General features: G+C 31.1%; 1 protein-coding gene across 1 annotated transcript in view; it reads left to right on the forward strand.

Moving 5' to 3' along the window:
• Positions 1–22,905, forward strand: part of L3MBTL3 (L3MBTL histone methyl-lysine binding protein 3) — a 147,907-nt gene that overhangs the window by 64,539 nt on the left and 60,463 nt on the right. Inside the window, exons 13-15 of the mRNA XM_051997722.1 lie at positions 1,612–1,763; positions 9,409–9,485; positions 20,625–20,710. Coding sequence (XP_051853682.1) covers positions 1,612–1,763; positions 9,409–9,485; positions 20,625–20,710 — 315 coding nt within the window. The remainder of the gene's footprint in view (positions 1–1,611; positions 1,764–9,408; positions 9,486–20,624; positions 20,711–22,905) is intronic.

The following is a 22,905-nucleotide window of genomic DNA, read 5'->3' on the forward strand; positions in this document are numbered from 1 at the left end:
CAAGATCACAGCCTAATTGTTGAAATGTAAATCTGGCATAGACAGCAGACACTATTTTTTTAAACCATTGAAATCCATTTAAGTAGAAAACAGCTATTCTGGAAGATGCTGTACCATGCTTCTTGATCCCTTTTTGGTTCATTGCCTGTGTGTTTCAGCAAGGATTTTATTTATTGTCTCACTAAATTCTGTTGTCCTACAATTTAATGCATGCTTTTCATATAAGTGATAACTTTCTCTCTTTGCTAAAATTACTGTTGTGTTGCAACACTCAAATATTTATGGGCAGAAATGTGCAATAAATAATTTTGTGAAATAATTCCTGTAATAAAAACTTAGGTAGAAATGTTGCCAGGATAGCAGTAGAAGTACATCCAACTTTAATGTCTAGTTCATCAATTCAGGTAGCATTCATTTTATATGGTTGCAGAAATATCATTAAAAATTACTTTGTACATTGCAGTTTCCCTAATTCTTCATTATGGTTATAGTAAAAAGGAACATGCAATTTATAGTTGGAAGGGGCCCTAGAGATAACTTGTTCTACTCATTGTGGGAATAAATATCTATTTTTGCATAATGAGGTTAAAATCTGATGCCTTTATTTGTCATTTCTAAAATTTCCCATAAGACAAAGGAGAAGTAGTAAGCTAAAAAGTGAGAAAGGACTGAAGAATTATTTAATTGTTTTCCACATATCAATGCTGCTTTTAGGAAAGAAGTCCTATTTTAGACTTCATAAAATGCAGGAAGATAAATTTTCATTTTTACGGTTTGTCTTTGTCTGTCTGTCTGTCTCTCTCTCTCTCTTTCTCTCTTTCTTTCTCTCTTCCCTCTTTCCTTTCTTTCCTTCCTTCCTTCCTTCCCTCCTTCCTTCCCTCCCTCCTTCCTTCCTTTCTTCCCTCCTTCCTTTCTTTCCTTCCTTCCTTCTTTCCTTCCTTCCTTCCTTTCCTTTTTAAACTACATTTTGATTTCACTATACTAGTTAATTCTGCAGTTAGTGAATTTGCTTAAAATATTCCTATTTTGAGTGATTTCCTAACTCAATAGCCATTTTCTACTAAAGTTGAAATATTACAAGACAGTCCCTTGAACATAGTAGAAGTTTTATAAATATTTTTATAGCATTAAATGAGATATCTCTGATATTGGACTATACTAGTCATTTGCTGTATTAAAAGCAGGCCATTGGCAGTTACTTTTTAGGGTTTTTCTTTTCAACAGTGATAATGGATTTGGACTGATGCTTTCTATGCTTTGTAACAGACACTACTGATTAAATTTTTTAGTCATGAAGTAGAAGAATTAATTAGACCTTATGGGACAGCAAGTATATACTTTTAGCCTTACTAGCACCCCATTTTTGCCAACTGAGCTTACAAGCTATAGATGGTAAAAAATAAATATATCATTTTAACTCCTGGTGCATCTAAAAGCTTTAGTTCAGTGGCTGAAGACCTAGTTGACTTCTGATAGTGCTTTTTGAGGAACAACCATGCTATAAGATGAGCACCTTGTTTAATGAAGGTATAAATGGATTGATTGCATTGACAGGAGTAATCTGGACTTCAGGATATATTTATTGTTAATTAAATCTATGTTTCTGAGTAGACAGTGATCCCATCGGGTTTTCGTGTGGGAATGAAACTTGAAGCTGTGGACAAAAAGAATCCTGCATTCATCTGTGTTGCTACAGTAACAGATATGGTGGACAATCGGTTTCTGGTTCATTTTGACAACTGGGATGAGAGTTATGACTATTGGTAAGGTTTGCTTTTTTCTCCTTTTTGTTATTAGAAAATTATCTTGTGCATAACTAATTTATGAATCCATTATAGCTGAATGATGGCTGAAGACACTTGTTGTTATTCCCAAGGGTTCTGGGGTGCAAGATCAGTGTCCAGTGGGAAGAAATGATCAAGACGATAGTATTCCTTTGGCTAGCTGGGCACATATTTCCTGCCATCTCACCACCACTCCGAGACTTATTATTAAGTACCTTATTAAGTTCTTACTAGGTGCCAGGCACTTTATTAGGTACTAGAATGGGCACATGATAAGCACTTAAATACTTGTTTGTTTTTTTGAAGGGCAGAATAAATTATCACATCAAAAACAATATTTATTTAATAAACAATATTCAAAAATAAAATATTTCAACAATTAACAATAAATAATAGATATATTTAAAATAATGATTGAACTTTTTAGATAATGTTAAAAAGAATAGAATTTTGGCTTTCCCAGTTTTGCCTCATTTTCAAAATGTGAAAAAAGTAAAAGTGAAAAAGAAAAAGTATCGAAAGCAGAATTTTTATGTTTATTTGATTGTATTTTCTTTAAGTTTTTTTAAATAATTGAAATGGTAGCATTCATAGCCATTCTTTCTGTATATCATTCACCTAGATTTTGTACTTTGGGGTAAAAAATGAAATTTTTTGACTTCTGCTTTTGTAACTGTAAATAACCAGATTTAATATAACTTAAAACTTGATAATTTGCAAAGTTTCTTTGAACATATTCTTTTGTAAATAGTTACTATGAATATGAAGAATCATTGGAATTTTTTTTTCTCCATAATTTTTACTTTGTCTTTTCCCTTCCCCCCCCCCAACCTGCACTTAAGGAACATTTTGAAAACAGTTTAAATGCTTTTTGCAGTGTTATTTGATATTTCACCCTTTGGTCTTTGAATTGTGGAAAGATAGCACTTATTTTTAGCAGTATAAACTTGCTCACCAGGTGTGTAATTGAGGTTACAAATTGGATTGCTTTCCTTGATCTAAAGTAGTTTTGTAAATTAGGAGATTATTCTCAGAATTTAGTCAGTGATCTTATTGATGAGAATGTGGTGGTGTTTTTTTTTTTTTTTAAATCTCAGTGAGAATTGCTTTATCTAAAGCACAAGCTTACTTTTTTAGTTAGAAATATGTGTGTGTGTGTGTGTGTGTGTGTGTGTGTGTGTGTGTATTGCCTTTGTAAGTAAAAGACCACTTTATTTAGTGTCAAAGGCAACTTTGTTCCCATAACAGAAAGCAGTCATTCTGAATTGAGGTGATACTTGCACTCTGTGACAGGAAGCCAGTGAACACAAGAGATTAGGTTCCTAAGACTTAGCATACTGTGTTTTTAAGTTATCAAAGGACCGTATGTCATGACATCACCTCCCTGATGTCATTTTCTTTTTTGAGAATGAAGAACAAAAACAATCTTAAAAGACAAAATTTTCTTATGAGATGAGGTGAATCCCAACATTCAATATGAATTTTAAATGCCTGGAAATTAGTTCTAACAGCTTGAAACATATTTCTGCTGTCCTTTTATGCCAACAAAAGTATATCTTGAGTGAAGAAAATGTACCTAAGACTGAAATAACATTTCTTCATTAATTGAAAGTGTGTTTATTGTCTGTCAATAGTATTCATTTGAATTTTAGTTTCTTGTATATGAATAACATTTCATTTTTGCTAACTGTTAAATTTTGTATATTTGGCACTCATACTTGGCAGAATGACATTTGGATCACATACTAATCTATGATTGCTACCCATCATTGCGTTTTTTTTTTTTTTTTGTTGTTGTTGTTGTTGTTGTTGTTTTAACTTTTGTATTGAGCACTATAATTTAACAAAGAAATAACTTGGTATTTTCAGATGTAAAGGAATGAGGAGCTAGAATAAAAAATGGAGAATATCACATTGATTAAACATTTAATCCCTGTCCAATCAAAATTCCACTTCAAACATTTATTCTTTTGACTAGAATTTCTTAGAAAGAATTATTAGAGCAATTGTTTCCTCACTTGGCTACTTTTTTAAGAAGCATAAAGCTTAAAAGCAGCTGAGCATACTATATGCTAATGTAGTAAGATTAAGTTCAGTACATATTTATCCTCTGAGCAAGTTGAGATATGGGAACAAAAGTAGATCTGTAAAAAAGGAAGCTATAATATATAATGATGTTGCCCATATTACATATTGCTTCTAAACTATTATGTGAAATTGGTTAGATATACTTATTTGTAAATAGTGATATTGCCCATATTACATAGTGCTTCTAAATTACTGTGTGAATTTGATTAGGTATACAACTTATTTGTAATGTCTCTGATTTCACATAATATAAATATAAACAATACTAGTTGTCCTTAACCTAAACTAACCTATCTAATGGTTGTTGAGTGTGCTCAGTTGAATGTGCTCTGTTGCTCAGAACTCTTTAGAAAAAAACACTCTTGAAATAATAGTTTACAATTATGAGAGGCCTGAATTTCCTGAGTGGATTATCTGGGACCAGTAATTTAGAGATAAGGGTATATAATGAATGTATGAGACTTTTTTTCTACCTCTTTGTAACTCGTCACATATCTGTCACTGGAAGTTTTTGTAACTGTAAACAAGAAAGTAAGTATTTAAAGATAAAGATAGTTTTATGTGTAGTCCTTTCTTGCCTAAATACCCAGTAATATGTTTCTCCTTTTTCCAAATAATGTTGTTCACTTTCATTTCTAGCCATAATTTAAAATCACTACATTCCATTTTATTATCTGTGTGCTTCAAGAAGATTTTGTAAGTCTTCTTGAAGATAAGTCAAGCAATAAGATTTATTATATGTCCTTAAGAATACAAAATCAATAAAGTCAGAGGCCCCAGCCTTATTTACATTAATATATAATGCAAACATGTCTTTTTTTGGTAATATTTCCATTTATGATCACTAGATGGGGCTAAGAGATGATTCTTTTTGCTCCTGCAAGATGGATTTTGTAACCTGCTTGTGAAATAAAGTGCTGTTTGCTGATAGGTGTTTGATTCTTTCCCCCCACTTGTTATTGCTATTTTGAAATGGCTTCATTGTTTAAGTAAAGACTAGTCAAATTATGGAGATTCTGATAGTCTTACACATAATCAACCTAGAGTAGGAGTAGGCCAAAATGTGCTAAGATGAATATTTCTTCATTATATGGGCTTAGAGAAAAATTCCCTATATTTTGAAAATAGATTTTTTTTATTGTCTACATTTCCCTCCTACCCTTCTTCCCAGAGAATCGTCCATTAATAACAGAAAAAAAATTTTTTAAAGATAGGAAGAAAAATTGATAACTCAGAAGCACATCAGAAAAATGTAATTTTACATGCAGTGTCTCATGACTTTGGACCCTGATCTCTGTTGAGAGCAGAAAGAAATGGTTCTCATTTATCTTTGTTGAACTAGTCTCATTTTGTATTATTTTTATAATTATTATAGTTGTGATTTTTATAATTTCACAACATTCATTTAGATTGTTTTGTGGTGATTGTTCTTTCCATTGTAATCATTTTTATTGATTTTATGACCCAGTATACTTCACTTTGAATCACTTCATGTCTATCTTTTCATAGTTCTATAATCATAATGTTCTTTACTTCTTATAACACAGTAATATTTTATTACATAAATTTATTATGAGTTTTTTAGTTATTCCTCAGTGGATAGGCATCTGCTTTTTTTCCAATTTTTTTGCTACCCAAAACAGAGTTGCTATAGATATTTTGACTCATATAGAGCCCCTCCTTTTTTTCCCAATGATTGCCTTAGTGTAACAATAGAAGCTCTGGGTCATAGGACAGGGACAGTAATCACTTTATTTGCAGAATGCCAAATTGCTTTCCAGAGTGGTTGTACAAATTCATAGTATTTATTTATTAGTATATTTATTATTTATTAGTATACTTGTTTTTCCACAACCTCTTTAACAGTGGCTGTACCTATCATTCATCATTTATTTATTTATTCAAAACTTAAATGCAGAATAGAAAGAGGAAAAAAAAAACTTTGCCATGTGCACAGCAGAACATAGGAGAGGATTCAAAATATAAAACAATAAATTTCTATTTCAATACTACACAATGTTTTTAAAACTGTCAATCTTTTCTTTGCTTCCTTGTAAATTTTCTTTGTCTTCTGCTGTGTATTTTTTACTTTATTCTTTTTTTTCCCTTTCTTCTTCCCTCCCTCCCAGATGGCTATAATTAAATGTGGATATATTTACATATCCACATACAAACATATGCTTATATGCATACATTTATTTACACAAAAATAAATATATAAATGTTTGTAATTTATGCATATACATTCATATACATCTTTGTAAGATACTTGTTTATCCTGTTTAACATCTTCCTTTTTAAGTCCAAATCTTTCCATATTTTTTCAAGTCCATAAACATCTTACACCATAGCAATATTCTAACTTGTTACTGTCTAATTATTTTAAATAGTCTAAAACAATATTGATTAATTTGGCCAACATAAAGTATAGCATCTTCTATCATATTTTTCAATTTACTGAGTATGAGGTAAAACCTCAGGGTTGTATTAATTTGAATTTCTCTTATCATTAGATACTGGAACATTCTTTCATATGTTTGTTTATAATTTGCAATTCTTTTCTTGAGAACTGGCTTTTTCTGTCTTTTGACCAGTCACATACTAAGGAATGACTTTTGGCACAATATACATGCATACATACATATACAGTATGTCATATATGTTATCTTTTAAAAATAAAATATTTTTATAAATCAAATTTTATTTTTAAAATATGATCTATTTTTGTGCTTTGTGATTATATATGGTTTTGTAGTATAAGTTATTCTTGATTGTAAGCCTTTATCTTTTGCCTTCTGCAATATCATAATCTTAAGATCTCTTTATTGTGGCACTTGCCAAATCATGGATGATTCTTACTGTTAAAACAAACAAACAGACAAATAAATAAAGCAAGCCTGGATGGCATATTTCAAGAAATCATCAATTGAAAACAGCTCAGATCTGCTAGAAGGTAAAGACAAAATGGTGATAGAAGGTTTTCACTCATTGTCTCCTGAAGAAAGAAAGCTCAAATAAAATGCCAAAAATGTCATAACCATAATTAGAGTTTTCAAGTTAAAAAATTTGCAGTCAGTCAGAAATAAAGAGTTGAAGTAACAATACAAAACAGTCAAAAAATCAAATATTTGATACCAAGATTTTTCCTAGTCAATTGCTTACTTATGCTTGATGTACTAATATCTTTTGTTTAAAAAACTTTTAATTTCATGTAGTGAAAATATCTCATTTTGTCTTTTGTGATTGCCTGTTTCCTCTTGTTTGAGCTTTTCTCTGTTATATCTGTGAAAAGGAGCATGTGATTTGCTTCTCTTCTGATTTTTTTTTTTTTATGGTTTGATCTTTCATATTCAGATAACGTCCATTTTGAATTTATTGTGGAATGTTAGTCTAAACCTAATTTTTACCAGATTGTATATCGAGCAGTTTTCTCAGCAGTTCCTTTCACTGCTAGGGCCTTCCTTTTGCATTTACTTTTCATTTACACTGTGCATCTCATATATAAATAGTTGTTAGCATGTTGTCTTCTCCATTAGAAGATGGACTCCTTAAGGGCAGGAACTATGTTGTTGCTTTTCTTTATATCCCTAGTATTTATGACAGTTTCTGGTACACGGTAAACTTCCTGACTAGCTGACTGACAGTTCTTATGACACAATGAATTCATTTCTATTTAATTTGTATTTTGTGTTTATTGAATAGTAGCATATTAAGTTTCAATAATTTTTGTATATTTTCTCTAATCTTTTCTAATGTTTGTCTAAATATTTTAGTTAGAAGCAAATACTTTGGTTGATTGTTGCTTCATAATATAGCTTATGGTCTGAAAGTGCTCTTTTCCCTTTGTTATTACTTTTTTTCCCCATTATTTTCCTTTAAAATTCTAAATCTTTTGTTTCTCTAAATGAATTTTGTTACTATTTTTCTCTATGAAGTATCCCTTTGATTAGTATGGCAACAAGAGTGACAATGAACTCTAGCAATGAAGTTTTATTATATTTTCATGGCCCAAGCTTGAACACTGAATATTCTTCAGCCATTTAAGTTTTTTGAAATCCTATAAACTTAAAAAGCTAAGCATTGTTTCTCATATGAGTTAAAGATATTATTATTATGAATATTGACAGATGATTCAAGAAAATATAATACTGCGTATTAAGGTTAGATCAGAAAGAAACAAACCTTGGTTTTGAAACTTATTTTTCTAACATATTTCCAGCCTTTTATTTTTTATTTTCTTTAAACATCTTTTCACTTGATTTACAAGAAGATAATAGGTTTCTTACTACACTAGCTTTCATTGCAGTCAGAACTTGCAACCATGACTGTCTGTGCATCTTCCTAGTTTCTAATTCCTACACTGCTACATTGAGAATTGAGATGTCCTACCCTTTGATGATGAACTTAGTAGAGATAGCTTATAAAACAGAGCTGGTCCATTTGTGACTTCAGAGCTAATATTTCCTAATTTTTTTCTTATTCTTAGCTTATATTATTCTAAGTACCTTAATTTTCATTGAAGTGCTGCATTCTTGAATGCTGGGTATTGTGGGGCAGAAAAAAAGTTGAATGTAGGTAGGTGGGGAAATGGTGGAGGATGGATTTACGTGTTATACTAGTCTGTAGTTATATACACACACCTCCTTTTCTCTAATAGGAAAGGTTAGTATGGGCCTTGGGGAGTCCCTCTTGAATTCCCTGTTTAAGAAGGAGGGACAAGGCAAAGACTTCACAATTTTCTATCCAACTATGGGATTACATCATGACTCCCCTTTTTATTCCATCATTTTTCTCTTCTTCCATTAGATTGTGAGCTCCTTGATGGCAGAGTTTGGCTTATCTTTTGTCTTTCTTTGTGTCCTTAATGTTTAGCACAGCACTTAATTATGTTCCTCCCACACATATACCAGATAATTGACTCGTGTTTGTGTCAAGTTTATGAATTATTTATTTTTAAATGGATGACATTTTTTATTTCTAATTTTAAAAAGGATTATTTAGTTTTTATAAACTCTGTAAGACTGGAAGATCCATTACATATTTTTTTTAAAAAATCAACTTTTATTAAGTACTTATTGTGTGCTAAATACAGGGAAATTAATAGAAAAAACAAGACAGTCCCAGTACTCAAGGAGTTCACTTTCTATTTGGAAGCAAGAACTTGAATTCAACTAGAGGACACATTGAAAAGACTAGAATTCTTATGAGTGCCACAGCAGGGTAGTTAGCAAAGTCAAGGGATGCTAGGGCATACCAGCAGGACAGATAACTGTATCTTGTGGTCTGGAAACCATAGAAGTAGAGCACATGATAATGCCTTTCTCATCTGTTCTGGCCTAGGGTGGAGTGAAGGAAGTCAAATATTCAGGAGAAATGCTAAAGGTGGTCCACTTTGCTTTTCTCAATCAGGTCTTATGCTATGTTCCATTAAAACTTTTAAAAATTAGGTTGATTGTGATAAATGAGAATTATTCTTTTTAAATGGTCTAATATGTGAATTCATTTTTAACAGCAGAATTTCATTATTCTCCCACAGGTGTGAAGCAGCAAGTCCACACATTCATCCAGTGGGTTGGTGTAAAGAACATAGAAGGACCCTTATTACTCCACCAGGTTTGTGCTATCTTGTATATTGATTACTTTTCAAATATCTGAAACCAAAAGTAGTATTAAATTTTGTAACTACATAGTTTCAAAAATAATTTAAAATTATATATGAATAATTTTTTAATTTCTGTAGCCCAATTTTATTCTTTAGATTTTATACTCATATCTATTGATTTTGAATCATCTAAATGTGGTAAATTACATACAGGAATACAAATTTTAGAAGAAGGTAAGAAGGATTTATTAAGTGTCTTTTCTATATCTCAGATTTTTCTGAATGCTGGGAATATTTCCTGTCGTAGTGAATAGTGCTTAATGTGAAGTCAGAAGATATGGATTTGAATCTCACTTGACAAGCTGTGATCATGGAGCAAATCATTTAACTTCCTAGAACCATATTTTTTTTTCCTTGCTGAGGCAATTAGGGTCAAGTGACTTGCCCAGAGTCACACAGCTAGGAAGTGTTAAGTGTCTGAAATCAGATTTGAACTCAGGTCCTCCTGATTTCAGGGCTGGTGCTCTATGCACCGTGCCACCTAGTTGCCCCTCAAAACCATATTTGCTCATTTCTAAAAATGGGGATAATACCAGCTCTACTTAACATAGAGTCATTTTGAGGAAAGTAATTTGAAAACTTTAAAATGCTATATAAACTGTCATGTGTCATCCTCATCATCAATGACAATTTTAAAAACCATGTGTTTGTGTGTGTGTGTGTGTGTGTGTGTGTGTGTGAGAGAGAGAGAGAGAGAGAGAGAGAGAGAGAGAGAATATGGTTTAGTAATAAAGTAAGAGAGATTAAAGATTACTTCATTCTTTAACATCAAGGAAAAAAGTGAGGACTTGCTGAATGTGACAAATATCAAATAACAATATAAAAAATTAAATTTATAATATTTCTGCCATAAAGAGGAAAAAAAGGCCTAGCATAGTGAACAAAGACTTGGAGCCAGGACGGTCTGGGTTTAAATCCTGCTTCTGACACATACTGACTATGTAGCTCTAATTATTAACTTTATTATTTAATTTTGTATTTCACTTAACTTTTCAGTGCCCCATGTTTAGTTTCTGTCAAACTTCTTCCAGTTTTCCCAGCAATTTTTGTGAAGTGGTGAATTCTTACCTCAAAAGCTTAGATCTTTAGGGTTTATCAAACACTAAATTGCTATGATCATTTACTATTGTGTGTATTTATGTACCTAATCTGTTCCACTATTGTATCACTCTATTTCTTAGCCAATACTACATTATTTTGATGATTGCTGATTTGATTTGTAAGACACTTTGAGATCTGTTACTATGAGACTACCTTCCTTCACATTTTTCCCCCATTAATTCCTTTGATGTTCTTGGTCCTTTTGTTCTTTTAAATGGATTTGTGTTATGGTTTTTTTCTAGTTGTCTAAAAGAATTCTTTAGTAGTTTGATTAGTATGCCATTGAATAAGTAAATTAACTTGGATAAAGTCACTTTTTAATATATTGGCTTTGCCCGTTTGTTGTTCAGTTTTTTCTTTTCTGCCCTATGTTTTATTAGCCATTTAGAGTTTTCTTCACAAAGATGCTGGAGTGGTTTGCCATTTCTTCAGCACATTTTACAAATGAGGAAATTGAGGCAAACAAGGTTAAGTGAATTGCTCAGTGACACAGCTAGTAAATTCTTGAGGATAGATTTGAACTCAAGAAGGTAAGTTTTCCTGACTCCAGGCCGGCACTTAGCTGCATCACCTAGTTGCCCTATAGTTTAGCCAGTCCATGAGCAATTACTATTTCTTCAGTTGGTTAGATCTGTTTTTATTTGTGTGAAAAATGTTTTATAATTTGTCTTAGCAGCTATATTTTCAAGTATTTTATATTGTTTCTAGTTATTTTAAATGGGTATTCTTTCTGTCTCTTGCTGCTAAATTTTGTTGGTAATATGTAGAAAAGTGATGCTTTATGTAAATTTATTTTATATCCTGCAACTTTACTGAAGTTTTTAATTGTTTCAGCTAGTTTTTAGTTTACTCTTTAGGGTCTTTTAAAGTCATATTATCTTCAAAGAGTGATACTTTTTTCATTATTCCATATTTTTATTCTTTCCATTTTTCTTTCTTTTATTGCTATAACAATATTGAATAAGAATAGTGATAATAGACATATTTGCTTTACTCCTGATGTTACTGGAAAGATTACAAATTGATTTCTGTTACAGATAATGCTTGCTCTTGGTTTTAAATAATGTTTATTATTTTAAGAAATGCTTTGTTGATTCTTAAGTTTTTTATTTTTTTAATAGGTATGATGTACTTTGTCAAAGGCTTTTTTATTGTATCCTTTGACATAATCATATGACTTGTTATTATTATTATTAATTATGCTGATAGTTTTCCTAATGTTGAACCAGCCCTGCATTCCTACTATTAATCCATTTATGATCATTGTGCTATATTTCTGTAATATCCTGACTATCATTAAAAACATTTTTTCATATCAGTATTCATTAAGGAAAGTGATCTATAGTTTTCTTTCTCTGCTTTGGTTTAAGTATCAAAACTATATTTGTGTCATAAAAGAAATTTGATAGGACTTTTTTCTTTATCTGTCTTTTCATATAGTTTGAATAGCACTGAGACTAATAGTTCAGTAAATGTTTGGATAATTCATTTATAAATACATCTGATTCTGAGGATTTTTTCCTAGGGAGCTTATTTATAAGTTGTTCAATTTCTGTTTCTAAGATAGGGTTACTTAGATATTCTGCTTCTCCTGTGAATCTAGATAGTTTATATTTTTACAAATATTCATCCATTTCAGTTAGATTATTAGTTTTATTGGCATATAATGGGGCAAAATAATACATTTTATCTTCAGTGATAGAATATCACCCACTTCATTTGATATTTGCAATTTGGTTTTCTTTTTAAAAATAAATTAGTCAATAGTTTATCTGTTTTATTGTTTTTTTTTTTAAATAAAACCAACTACAAGTTTTAATTATTAGTTTAATAATTTTTTTTTTACTTAAAATTTTACTAATCTCCCCTTTGAGTTTCAAAATTTCCATTTTGGTATTTAGTTAGAAATTTAAAATTTGTTCCTTTTGTAGGTTTTTAGTTGCACACCTAATGCTTTGATCTAATCTTTCTCTCTTTTATTGATATATATATATATATATGTTTAGTTATATGTTTTCCCCATTGTATTGCTTGGCTACAATCCACAAATTTTGGAATTTTTTCTCCTTATTGTCATTTTAAAAAATTCTTGGTTGTTCCTATAATCTAATCTTTAGGATTAGATAATTTAGTTTTCAGTTAATATGATTTTTATTGCATTATGGTCTGAAAAGGGAACATTTAATATTTCTGCTTTTCTTCAATTGGCAATAAGATTTTTATGCTCTTCTTTGGAAGTAATTTTTGTGAAGGTGTTATATGCACCTGAGAAAAGGTCTGTTCTTTCCTATTCCCATTTATTTTTTTCAGAGGTCTATGATATCTAACTTTTCTTAGGAATCTATTCATCTACCTAACTCCTTTGTTATTTACTTTATGGTTAGGTTTGTCTAGCTCTGATCAGGGAATGTAGAAGTCCCCCTCTAGTGTAGTTTTTCTTCTTTAATTCATTTAATTTTACCTTTAAGAATATATAGATATACCATTTGGAATATATATATGTTTAGTATTACTTCATTGTCCATGGTGCCTTTGAACAAGATGTTGTTTCTCTGGTTATCCTTTTTAATTAGATCTATTTTTGCTTTGTCTGAGATTGTGATCGCTACTCTTGCCTTTTTTTTTTTTTTTACATCAGCTGAAGCTTAATAGATTCTGTTCTAGCTCCTTTTTTGAACTCTGTGTATGTCTGTTTCAAGTATGTTTCTTATAAACAACATATTGTTGGATTCTGGTTTCTAATCTATCTACTTCAGTTTTATGACTGAATTCATCCTATTCACATTTACAATTAGAAATACCAACTGTGTATTTATCTCTAACATGTTTTCTTCTATTTATTTTTCTTTTTTAAAGTCTTATTTTGCTTCTGATCACTGCCTTCTGTATATATGACTTCCCTTATATCACCCCCCTTCACCCTTTTTCTCTGATTCCTTCTTGCCCCCTTCCCTGTTGGGCAAGATATATTTGTTACTAATTTGGTGTGGGTGTGTGAGTGTGTGTGTGTGTGTGTGTGTGTGTGTGTGTGTGTGTGTGTATTCCCCTCTTTGAATGAATTTAGATGTGAATTACATTCAAACATTCCTTCTTACATACCACCACCCCCCCATTTTTCCCTCGACAGTAAAATCTTTCCATTATTGTCTTTTATGTGACATAATTTTCCTCTTCTTCCCCTTCCTTCCTCCTTCTTTCAGACATACTTTTTCTCATCTGTCCATTTTTTCAAACATCATCCCAAAATAATCAATTCCTTTCCACATCTTCATTTTATGTAGCATCCCTCTAACTGCTCTAATAATGATAGTTACATGAATCATCTTCCCATAATAGGAAAATAAAATGTTTAACCTAGAATTCCTTACTTTTTTTTCTATGTTTATATATATGTATATATATAAACTCAAAAAAATTATATATATATAATTTTTTTTGAGTTTTGTATTTAAAATTCAAATTTTTCTTTTCAGGTCTAGGCTTTTCACCAGGAATGAAAGTCTTCTATATTTCACTAAATGTTTATTTTTTTTCCCTTAAAGAATTGTACTCAGTTTTGCTGGACTGGTTATTCTAGGTTGTAATTTCAGCCCTTTTACCTTCCAGAATGTCATATTCCATGCTCTCTACTTCTTTAATGAGGTAGTTGCTTAATCTTGCAGTATTAACTCTTTTAGAATTATGTATTACCCCATTATTTGTTTCATGCCCTTCTTTACCTTCTTAAACATTAAGCTCTCTACTTTATTTATTTATTTGTTTTTGCTGAGGCATTTAGGGTTAAGTGATTTGCCCAAGGTCACACAGCCAGGAAGTGTTAAATGTCTGAGACCAGATTTGAACATAGGTCCTTCTGACTTGATGGCTGGTGCTCTATCCACTGCCCCTCTAATTTATTTTTTAAAGTACCTTATAAGGTAGACTTTTTCACTGCTGGACAACCTAATTATTAGAAAATCCTTCCTTATATCAATCCTAAATTTGCTTCTGCCATTTCTACCCATTACTCTTAGTTCTGCTCTCTGGGGCCAAAGAAACTGTATAATCTTCTTCCACATGATATGTTAAATATAGAAAGGACAATTTGCTGTTTAATTAGAATTTCTTCATCACCGGGAATATAAAGATATTGATCTCAAAGAACTAGTCTGGATTAGTTGAATTTTTAAATGGCCACTATGGTTTTATCTTAATACATAGTACTAATTTAAAAAGAAATCAAGAGAGTCATAATTGCAGAACTGTGCTGAGGCCTGAATTATAAGCCTAAATCTTCCAGATACTCATCTTTACAATAGTAGAACTACTGTAGACAAGAGAAAGAACAGGACTCAAGGTGACAGAAGTCATTTCCTTTTATACGATGTCCTTTGTACTACTTGGTGGAGGTTAATGAAGTAATATACTTCCTATCTTTCCCTCTTTAACCCCTATCCATCCTGGAGGGAACTGTGGTCAGAAAGATGGAAAATATTGCTGTGAAATCAGAGGAGCAAAAGAAAAAGAGTTATGTCACCAGTGTGTCCTTCATTGAGTCTAACAGCTCATTTAAGGGTACTTAGGCTTTAGTAACAGGGATGTGCTAATAGTCTAGTAATTTTTTTCCCCCTGCAACCAGTGGGAGAGTCAACAAATTGGAATGGAATGCAGAAGTCATTTTTTACTATCCATTCCTGAATAAGAATACCTTCTTCTTCTCTGGTTCTATTTTCTTGGGCCAAGTAGAACAAGTCCAATATCTCTTCTTCATGCTAACTCTTTAGAAGATTAAAGATGATTATCATTTCCTTATTGATTTTTTTCTTCCAAATTAAATATTCCTAGTTTCTTCAGCTTTCACTGTGTGGGTCAACTTTCCTTAGACCCTTTGGAATTTTGAAAGTGCCATTCCAAAAAATGTGGTAGCTCATCATTATGCCCTGTCAAGTTTGATTTTTATCATGACATATTAGTTATCTTTTCCAGGTTTGTGTCATCTCTACATGTTTGATAAATGTGTCTTCCATACTTTAATTCAAGGCAACGATAAAATAGTAAATTATAAAACTGTAGGTTTAGAACTGGAAGAGATGTTAAATGGCTTAACTAAGGTTACATGTAGTAAGAAGCAGAGCAATGATTGAACCTAGGTATCCAGGTCTTTTCACCTCACACCCAAGATTTTCTTATTTTGTAGGTGAGGAAATTTAGGTTTAGAAAATCTTAAGTAAATTCCTAAAGGCTATAGTGTCAGAGCTGGTATTAGAACTGGACCTTTTGCTTTCCTTATGACCTTTATCAAGTCCAGGGATCTTGCCACGAATTTCTGGTCTGGATGTAATTTTCTAACAAATAAAAATTTCTAATTTTTCTAATAATAATTTTTCTAATAGGCATACTAATCAAACTACTAAAGAATTCTTTTAGACAACTAGAAAAAAACCATAACACAAATCCATTTAAAAGAACAAAAGGACCAAGAACATCAAAGGAATTAATGGGGAAAAAATGTGAAGGAAGGTGGTCTCACAGTAACAGATCTCAAAGTGTCTTACAAATCAAATTTTTCTAATAATTTCTAATAGAAATTTTCTAATAATTTTCTAATAGTCTAATCTAATAATAAATGTAATAAAGTAGGATGAACATCCAAAAAGTGTTTGTTACATCATTGGTTTGTGCTGTCTTAAGCACAGTGTATATACATGCTTTAGGAATCGTCATAAAAAAGGAAAGATCATAAATAAACAGAAAATGTTGAATTTGAAAGATTTTTCCAGAGGCAAAATCAGTGTTGGCTAACATGACAGGAAAAGACAATGATAAAGTTGGAGGTGTGGGAAAACTGGGACATTAATGCACTAATGATGGACTTGTGAACTGATCTAACGATTCTGGAGAGCAATAAGAAACTATGCCCCAAGAGGAATAAAACTGTGCACATCCTTTGATCCATCACTACTGGGTGCATATCCCAAAGAGATCATAAAAGAGGAAAAAGGATCCACATGTGCAAAAATATTTGAACTAGATCTTTTTGTAATAGCAAGGAATTAGAAATTGAGTGGATACCCACTAATTGGGGAATGGCTAAATAAGTTATGGTATATGAATGTAAGGGGAAATATTCTTGTTCTATAAGAAATAGTGAGGAGGCAGGCTGATTTTAGAAAAGCCTGGAAAATTTTTACATGAACTGATGCTGAGCAGAGTGAGCAGAACCAGAACATTTTATACAGTAACAACATAATTATGTGATGATCAACTGTGACAGACTTAGCTCTTCTGGGGAATATAGTGATTCAAGACAGTTCCTATAGACTTGGAATAGAAAATGCAATAGAGACTGAATGTGGATCAAAGGATAGTATTTTCACCGTTTTTTTGTTTATTTTTATTTTTGTTTTTGTTTCTTTCCTTTTCCTTTCTCATTGTTTTTTTTTCCCTCTTTTGAGCTGTTTTTCCTTGCACAACATGCAACATGGAAATATGTTTAAAATGATTGTACATGTATGACCTATATCAGATTTCTTGCTGTTTTGGTGAGGGAGGAAGTAAGGAAGGGAACGAGAAAAATGTGCAATGCAAAATTTTACAAAAATGAATGTTGAGAATCATCTGTACATGTAATTGAAAAAATAAAATAAGATTTAAAAAATAAGTAAAATCAATGTAGCTGAAGTAAAAAGAGAAACTGGCTATTGGATAAATATTTATATCACAAATAAATTTTGATAAGGATGTAATACCTAAGATAAATAACTAATATAAATATCTAAAACAGTATGGCATAATGAATAAAGAACTGGAAAGGTCAAAATATGTACATTATTTACAATACAATCTTGTCATAACAAAGATTTGAAAACCAACTAAATGCCTATAATTGGGAAATGGCTGATCAAAACCTGGTGCATAAATGTAATGGAATATTACTTTACTATAAGAAATGATTAATACAAAGAATTCGGAGAAGCATAGGAATATTTTTTCAGGGGACACTGTCATAAACAATGTATACAATGACTACAAAAATATAAGTTATTAAAATAAAATTTAAAAAATGAAATTGAGTACTGCACCATTGTAATGACCAGATTTGAACCTGGGGAAAAGGTGAGAAAATATACTTCATTTCCATCTTTGTAAAGGTGGGGAACTCTGGATATGAAATATTTCATACTCTAAAAGACTCAGTTAATAGCTCTATTAGTTCTGTTGAATTTCTGTCACCCCCTCCTTTTAATTTAATTTTTTTATAGGGGATAACTCATTTGGTATGGTTTGGGGAAGGGATATATTCAGAAATATAGTGAATATAGTGAATGATTTCAATAATTGTTTTTAAAAGAATCAATACAATAAAATTTATTTTAAATTAATTTTAGAAGTAAAGAGATAGGGATAGTGTGGTGTCTGGGAAGAACAATTAGAATATGATTCAGGCAAATTTTGGCAAATCACTTAATCTCACTAGTTTTTATTCAGTAAACATTTATTATAAAGTGTGTACTTTAAAGATTGTTGTGTTTTTTCATAGAAGATATAAGTTTAGCTAACCGTTATCCTTGCCTTTACATAGAGTGAGAACTCAGGTCTCCATGGTTTGGAAGTTAGGTTCTTGATTTCCTCCCTTGTAAAATTAGGGATAGGAATTGGTTTAGATAACATCTAAGACCTCTTCCATTTCTAATAGACTGTAATATATATTCCATCATCTTTTGCTGATATTGTCTTATCATGTCAGTGACAGTATCAAACATCTCTCTTCCCTCTCATTTGACTATTTATCCACAGCAGACAATATATCCTTCTGCCACTTGAATGTCCCTTATACACCAATCAGAACAAGTTCTTGTGCTGACTAACCATAGATAGAGAGATTCTCTTTTCCCCTGAGGTTTTTAAAAACATATAAGGGATAACTTTTGCTGCCCTCTTATTGTTGTCCCATGCTACTGAATGCCCTCTATTCCTTCATTATCATGATCTCCATTATTGTTAATAACCGTATATTTATTAAGCACATACTTATCTTCTGTAGTAGTCAAGGCAGCAAGCATTTATTAAGTACCAACAATGTTCCAGGCACTATGTTAAATGCTGGGGACACAAAGAAAGGCAAAGACCCGACCTTGAAAAGCTGGGTGATTATAATGGTGGTAGCAATTTCAACAGAAATAGGGAAATTCAGATGAAAGGTAATTTGGGGAGAAAAGATGAATCTGGGATACAAAATCATAGAATTAGAATAGGATGGGGTCTCAGAAGTCATTAAGTCCAGCCTCACCATTTTACACATGAGAACACTAAGGTACAGGGAAATTAAGAAATAAACCCAGGGTCTTAGAGATATTAAGTGTCTGAAATGGAACTTAACCTTAGGATTTCCTGACTGCACGTCAAGCGTTCTATTCATTATGCTATCCTAGTTACCGCAAACATACTGAGTGTGAGATTCTTATGGGACACCTAGTTTTAAGGGCATATAATGATGCATAAAAGTAGATTAAATAAGAGAATAGGCTGGGATATATATAGATCTGGACATTTGCAATACCAATGACAATTAAAACCTTGGGATTGATGAGATCACCAAATGAGAGCATAAAGAAAAGAGGGAAGGAAAACTGAGGAATTGAACATCTAAAAAAAGACAGGGTAGCCAGGGTAGTGGATAGGGGAAAGTAGTGGAAGGGAAAGTTGATGTGGGCTTATAACCATATCGTCACAACTGTCAAATGAGTCATAGGACATACCTCGGTCCAGCTCATAAGAGTTTTCTGGGCACTTTGCCCTCCTTAATATATGTGTCACCAATTCTACTTGCTTGCTAGCTTGTTAGATATGTGGTTGTTATAAATAAACTTCATGAGAAATGGTTCCCTGGGTAACTAAGTACCCAGGGACTCTAAATGAAATACTAAAGCAGCCAAAATTGAAGCCCCAAGAAAACAACCACTTAGTGTGACAGTATTGAAAATGAATAGAACTGCTATGCCAATATAAAAGCCTTGGGTCTTTGGCTTGACAGACACTGCTGCTAACTTTCTGCAGCATGACCACGAATGACTTCATGTAGGTGAAACCTTGAGAGGCATTAAATTTAAGAGAAGTTTTTACTCTGACAAAACTGCAGTTACCATCATACAATGAACAAAAAGTAATAATAATAATAGCTATCACTTCTATAGCACTTTTAAAATTCACAAAATGATTTATATATGTTATCCTATATGACCCTCACAATGACCCTGTAAGGTAAATGCTATTATTATCCTCATTTTCCTGATACCAAGGCCAGCACTCTCTCCTAATACAAAGTAATATATATCATTTGCACACACAGTCAACTTTTCTCCAGTATTAGATTGTGAGTTCCTGTGAAGCTGTTCCTTAATTCCTCATTCCCCTCAACATTTTCTTTTTCCTTTGCTGTTTATGTTTGCCAATCTGATCGTGTCAAGTAGTACCCCAAAGTTATTTTACTTTCTGTTGTTTTTAAGCAACATTTTGGTTCTATAGATTTTTAACTGTGGGCAGGAGTCTGCTCATTTTTGGCTAATGAATGCTATGGGTCATGAATAATAGTCCCTGCCTCATAGGTGTTCAAATGGAGTTGAGGAGAAAAGATATATATATAGATTTAGACTAGTATATAAAAAAATTAAATAATGCAAATTGTATTATTAAATGACAAATGAGTTTTTCTTTTTTTAAAAAAATTTAAAACTATTTTTTAGCCTTATATTTTTAATTTAAAATTCCTGAAAGTGAAAATCAAGTGGTCAGAATCAAAAGGAAATATTTAGTTTACATAGATGACCTGAGTGTGTGACCTGTGGTAAAGGCTATTGGAGTTGTTATGTGAAAATGGTTTTAGAAACTATAATATTAATATTTTCTGATGATATTAATAATAATCTTGGTGTAATTTTGTATATTATTTTTTATGTTAGTATTTAGCTTTTGTATATAGATTTTTTTGTTTGTTTTTAATCTCCTTTCAGATTACCCAAATGTGAAACATTTTTCCTGGGACAAATACTTGGAAGAAACTAATTCTTTACCTGCTCCTGCAAGGGCCTTTAAAGTGGTAAGTGACTGTAATTTATGGTGTCCTATTAATTTTTTTTAGTGAATACTAATTTTTAGTTTTTCTAAATAAATTCTAGAAATTTTCAAATGATTACTTTCTTAGCAACTTTTTTTTTAATTCAGGTTAAACACTTTCAGGAACAAATTGTTTCTTTATTAATCAAAACAATTTTGTTTGGTACCTTTACTGAGTTATTCATCTGAATAAATTTAGTACACTTTTTGAAAAAAATCAGTTTTATTTTATTTTCAGGTCCAAATTTTCTTTCTTTATCTTTTCCTTTCTAAACTACTAAAAAGGCAAGAAAAGCAGAATCTATTACAAATATATATAGTTAGGCAAAACAAATTCCTTAAGCTATTTTTAATATTATATTTTAGTTCCAGATCAGAGATTCATCTAGTGAAAGCAAGAAGCAAAATAGATCATGCTAGAGAAGCCAAAATAGAAACAGGTAGAGAATAGAAGCAAAACATAATCATGATATTAAAAAGAAAATTCTATGTTTTAAAGTTAAACTAAAAAATTCATATCTTCCAGAGTAGTTTATGATTGTTTTTTAAAATGTAAAAAAAAAAAAAGTTCAATGCAATTTTGAGTATATATTGATTGCCAGCAAGTGATCTTTTTTAAATGAAAAGGTTCATTTACCAAGTTTGATCTGTTATACACCTATATGCTTTATATATGAAGTACAAAAGATAGCATATTTAACTTTAATTCTGTTGTTTTTCATAAAGGCATTAAAAGTAGACTACAGTAAAAGGTACTATCATTAGCTATATATATATTTTTTACTAGACCTCCCAAGACCTTTTCAGTGTAGTGTGAGAGAGAAAGAGACTTTTGTTTGGTTAGTGCTGTTTTTCTGTATTTTCTATAAAAATGCCATGTGGCAAGTTAAGCTATACTTGATTGTTTTAATGCTTTTGATCCATTACATTTATTGAGTTAAATGCAGAAGAAAAATTTTATGGCATATTTCTAGCAAGTGTCTTAATGATATGAAGGATGATGAAGGCATAATATTTATGCTTCTTTTCTGTTAGGATTGGAAGCAAATATAAAGTGAGAAGAAAGATACAGAAATTTTGTACCACTGATTTTTCCTTTCACCACAAACATTTGCTTTGACATTTGGAAGACCAAAGTCCTTATTTTTCTAAGAGTTTAAAGGAAAAAGAAAGAGGAAGATCTGTTAAAAGCATTTGTAAATTTTTTTAATATGGCTAGTTAGTCTACAGGAAATGGGAAAAAAGTTTTCTTTGGCATAGTTTTATAGTTGCTAGGATATTAAATTTTTAAAAAATTATTCCATGGTAATTAATTAACTTAAACTCTGAGGGAGAAAAATAAAAGAGAAAGATACCTTATGTTGTAAAAAGGAAAAGTTTTCAAAGGAATGTCATTTTTAAGTCTATGTGTGAACCTGTACAATATAAGATGAAACTTCTATCAGTTGTGAGTTCCAGATGAAGAACAATTTGTAGAATAACCCACCATTTATTTAGCATTGTCAGTGAAGCAAGTGTTCCACAGAGATATATTTTCCAAATGATGCTTATATCCCTTGAAATGTTAATTTTTTTAAATGGTGGAAAACTTCCATATGTGTGTTATATATCTTTGCTTTCTTAAACAGATTAAAATATACTGGATATAATTTAAATTTATATTGGCTACTCAGATTTATAATCATTACCATTAATTGCATACAATAGCAATAATTTTTCTGCTTCTTCCTTCAGTGTTAATTTCATCTGTGATTTTTATTATCCATGTGCGAACTTTTAATTTGATACTTGTCTATAAAGGTCTGAGAAATCAGATCACTTGTTAGAATTATTTATGAAATTCAGTTAACAACAAATTCTATGGATCAAAGTGTAAAAGGTATATAGTTGACTTTATGATAGGTATTTTAAGAGTTTAAAATCCTTATTTTTTTTTTACTGACTTTATTTCTTGCCTGTTAAGAAAAGTGATATGTAGAACAAAAGGTATTTATAGGAACAGTCTAGCAATTTGTTACATCAAGGAATAAATTGTTATGGGTTACAGAATTTTCTAGATAGCTGATGGTTGAGTTAGCCCATTAGATTAGCCCATTAGTTAGCCCATTTTTAAATAAAATGTATTAAACAGCAAAAAAAAAAATTGTTGAAAATTTTATCATTTCTATTGACGAAAAA

Source organism: Antechinus flavipes, chromosome 4 (assembly GCF_016432865.1).
Source record: "Antechinus flavipes isolate AdamAnt ecotype Samford, QLD, Australia chromosome 4, AdamAnt_v2, whole genome shotgun sequence".
Classification (NCBI taxonomy): Eukaryota; Metazoa; Chordata; class Mammalia; order Dasyuromorphia; family Dasyuridae; genus Antechinus; species Antechinus flavipes.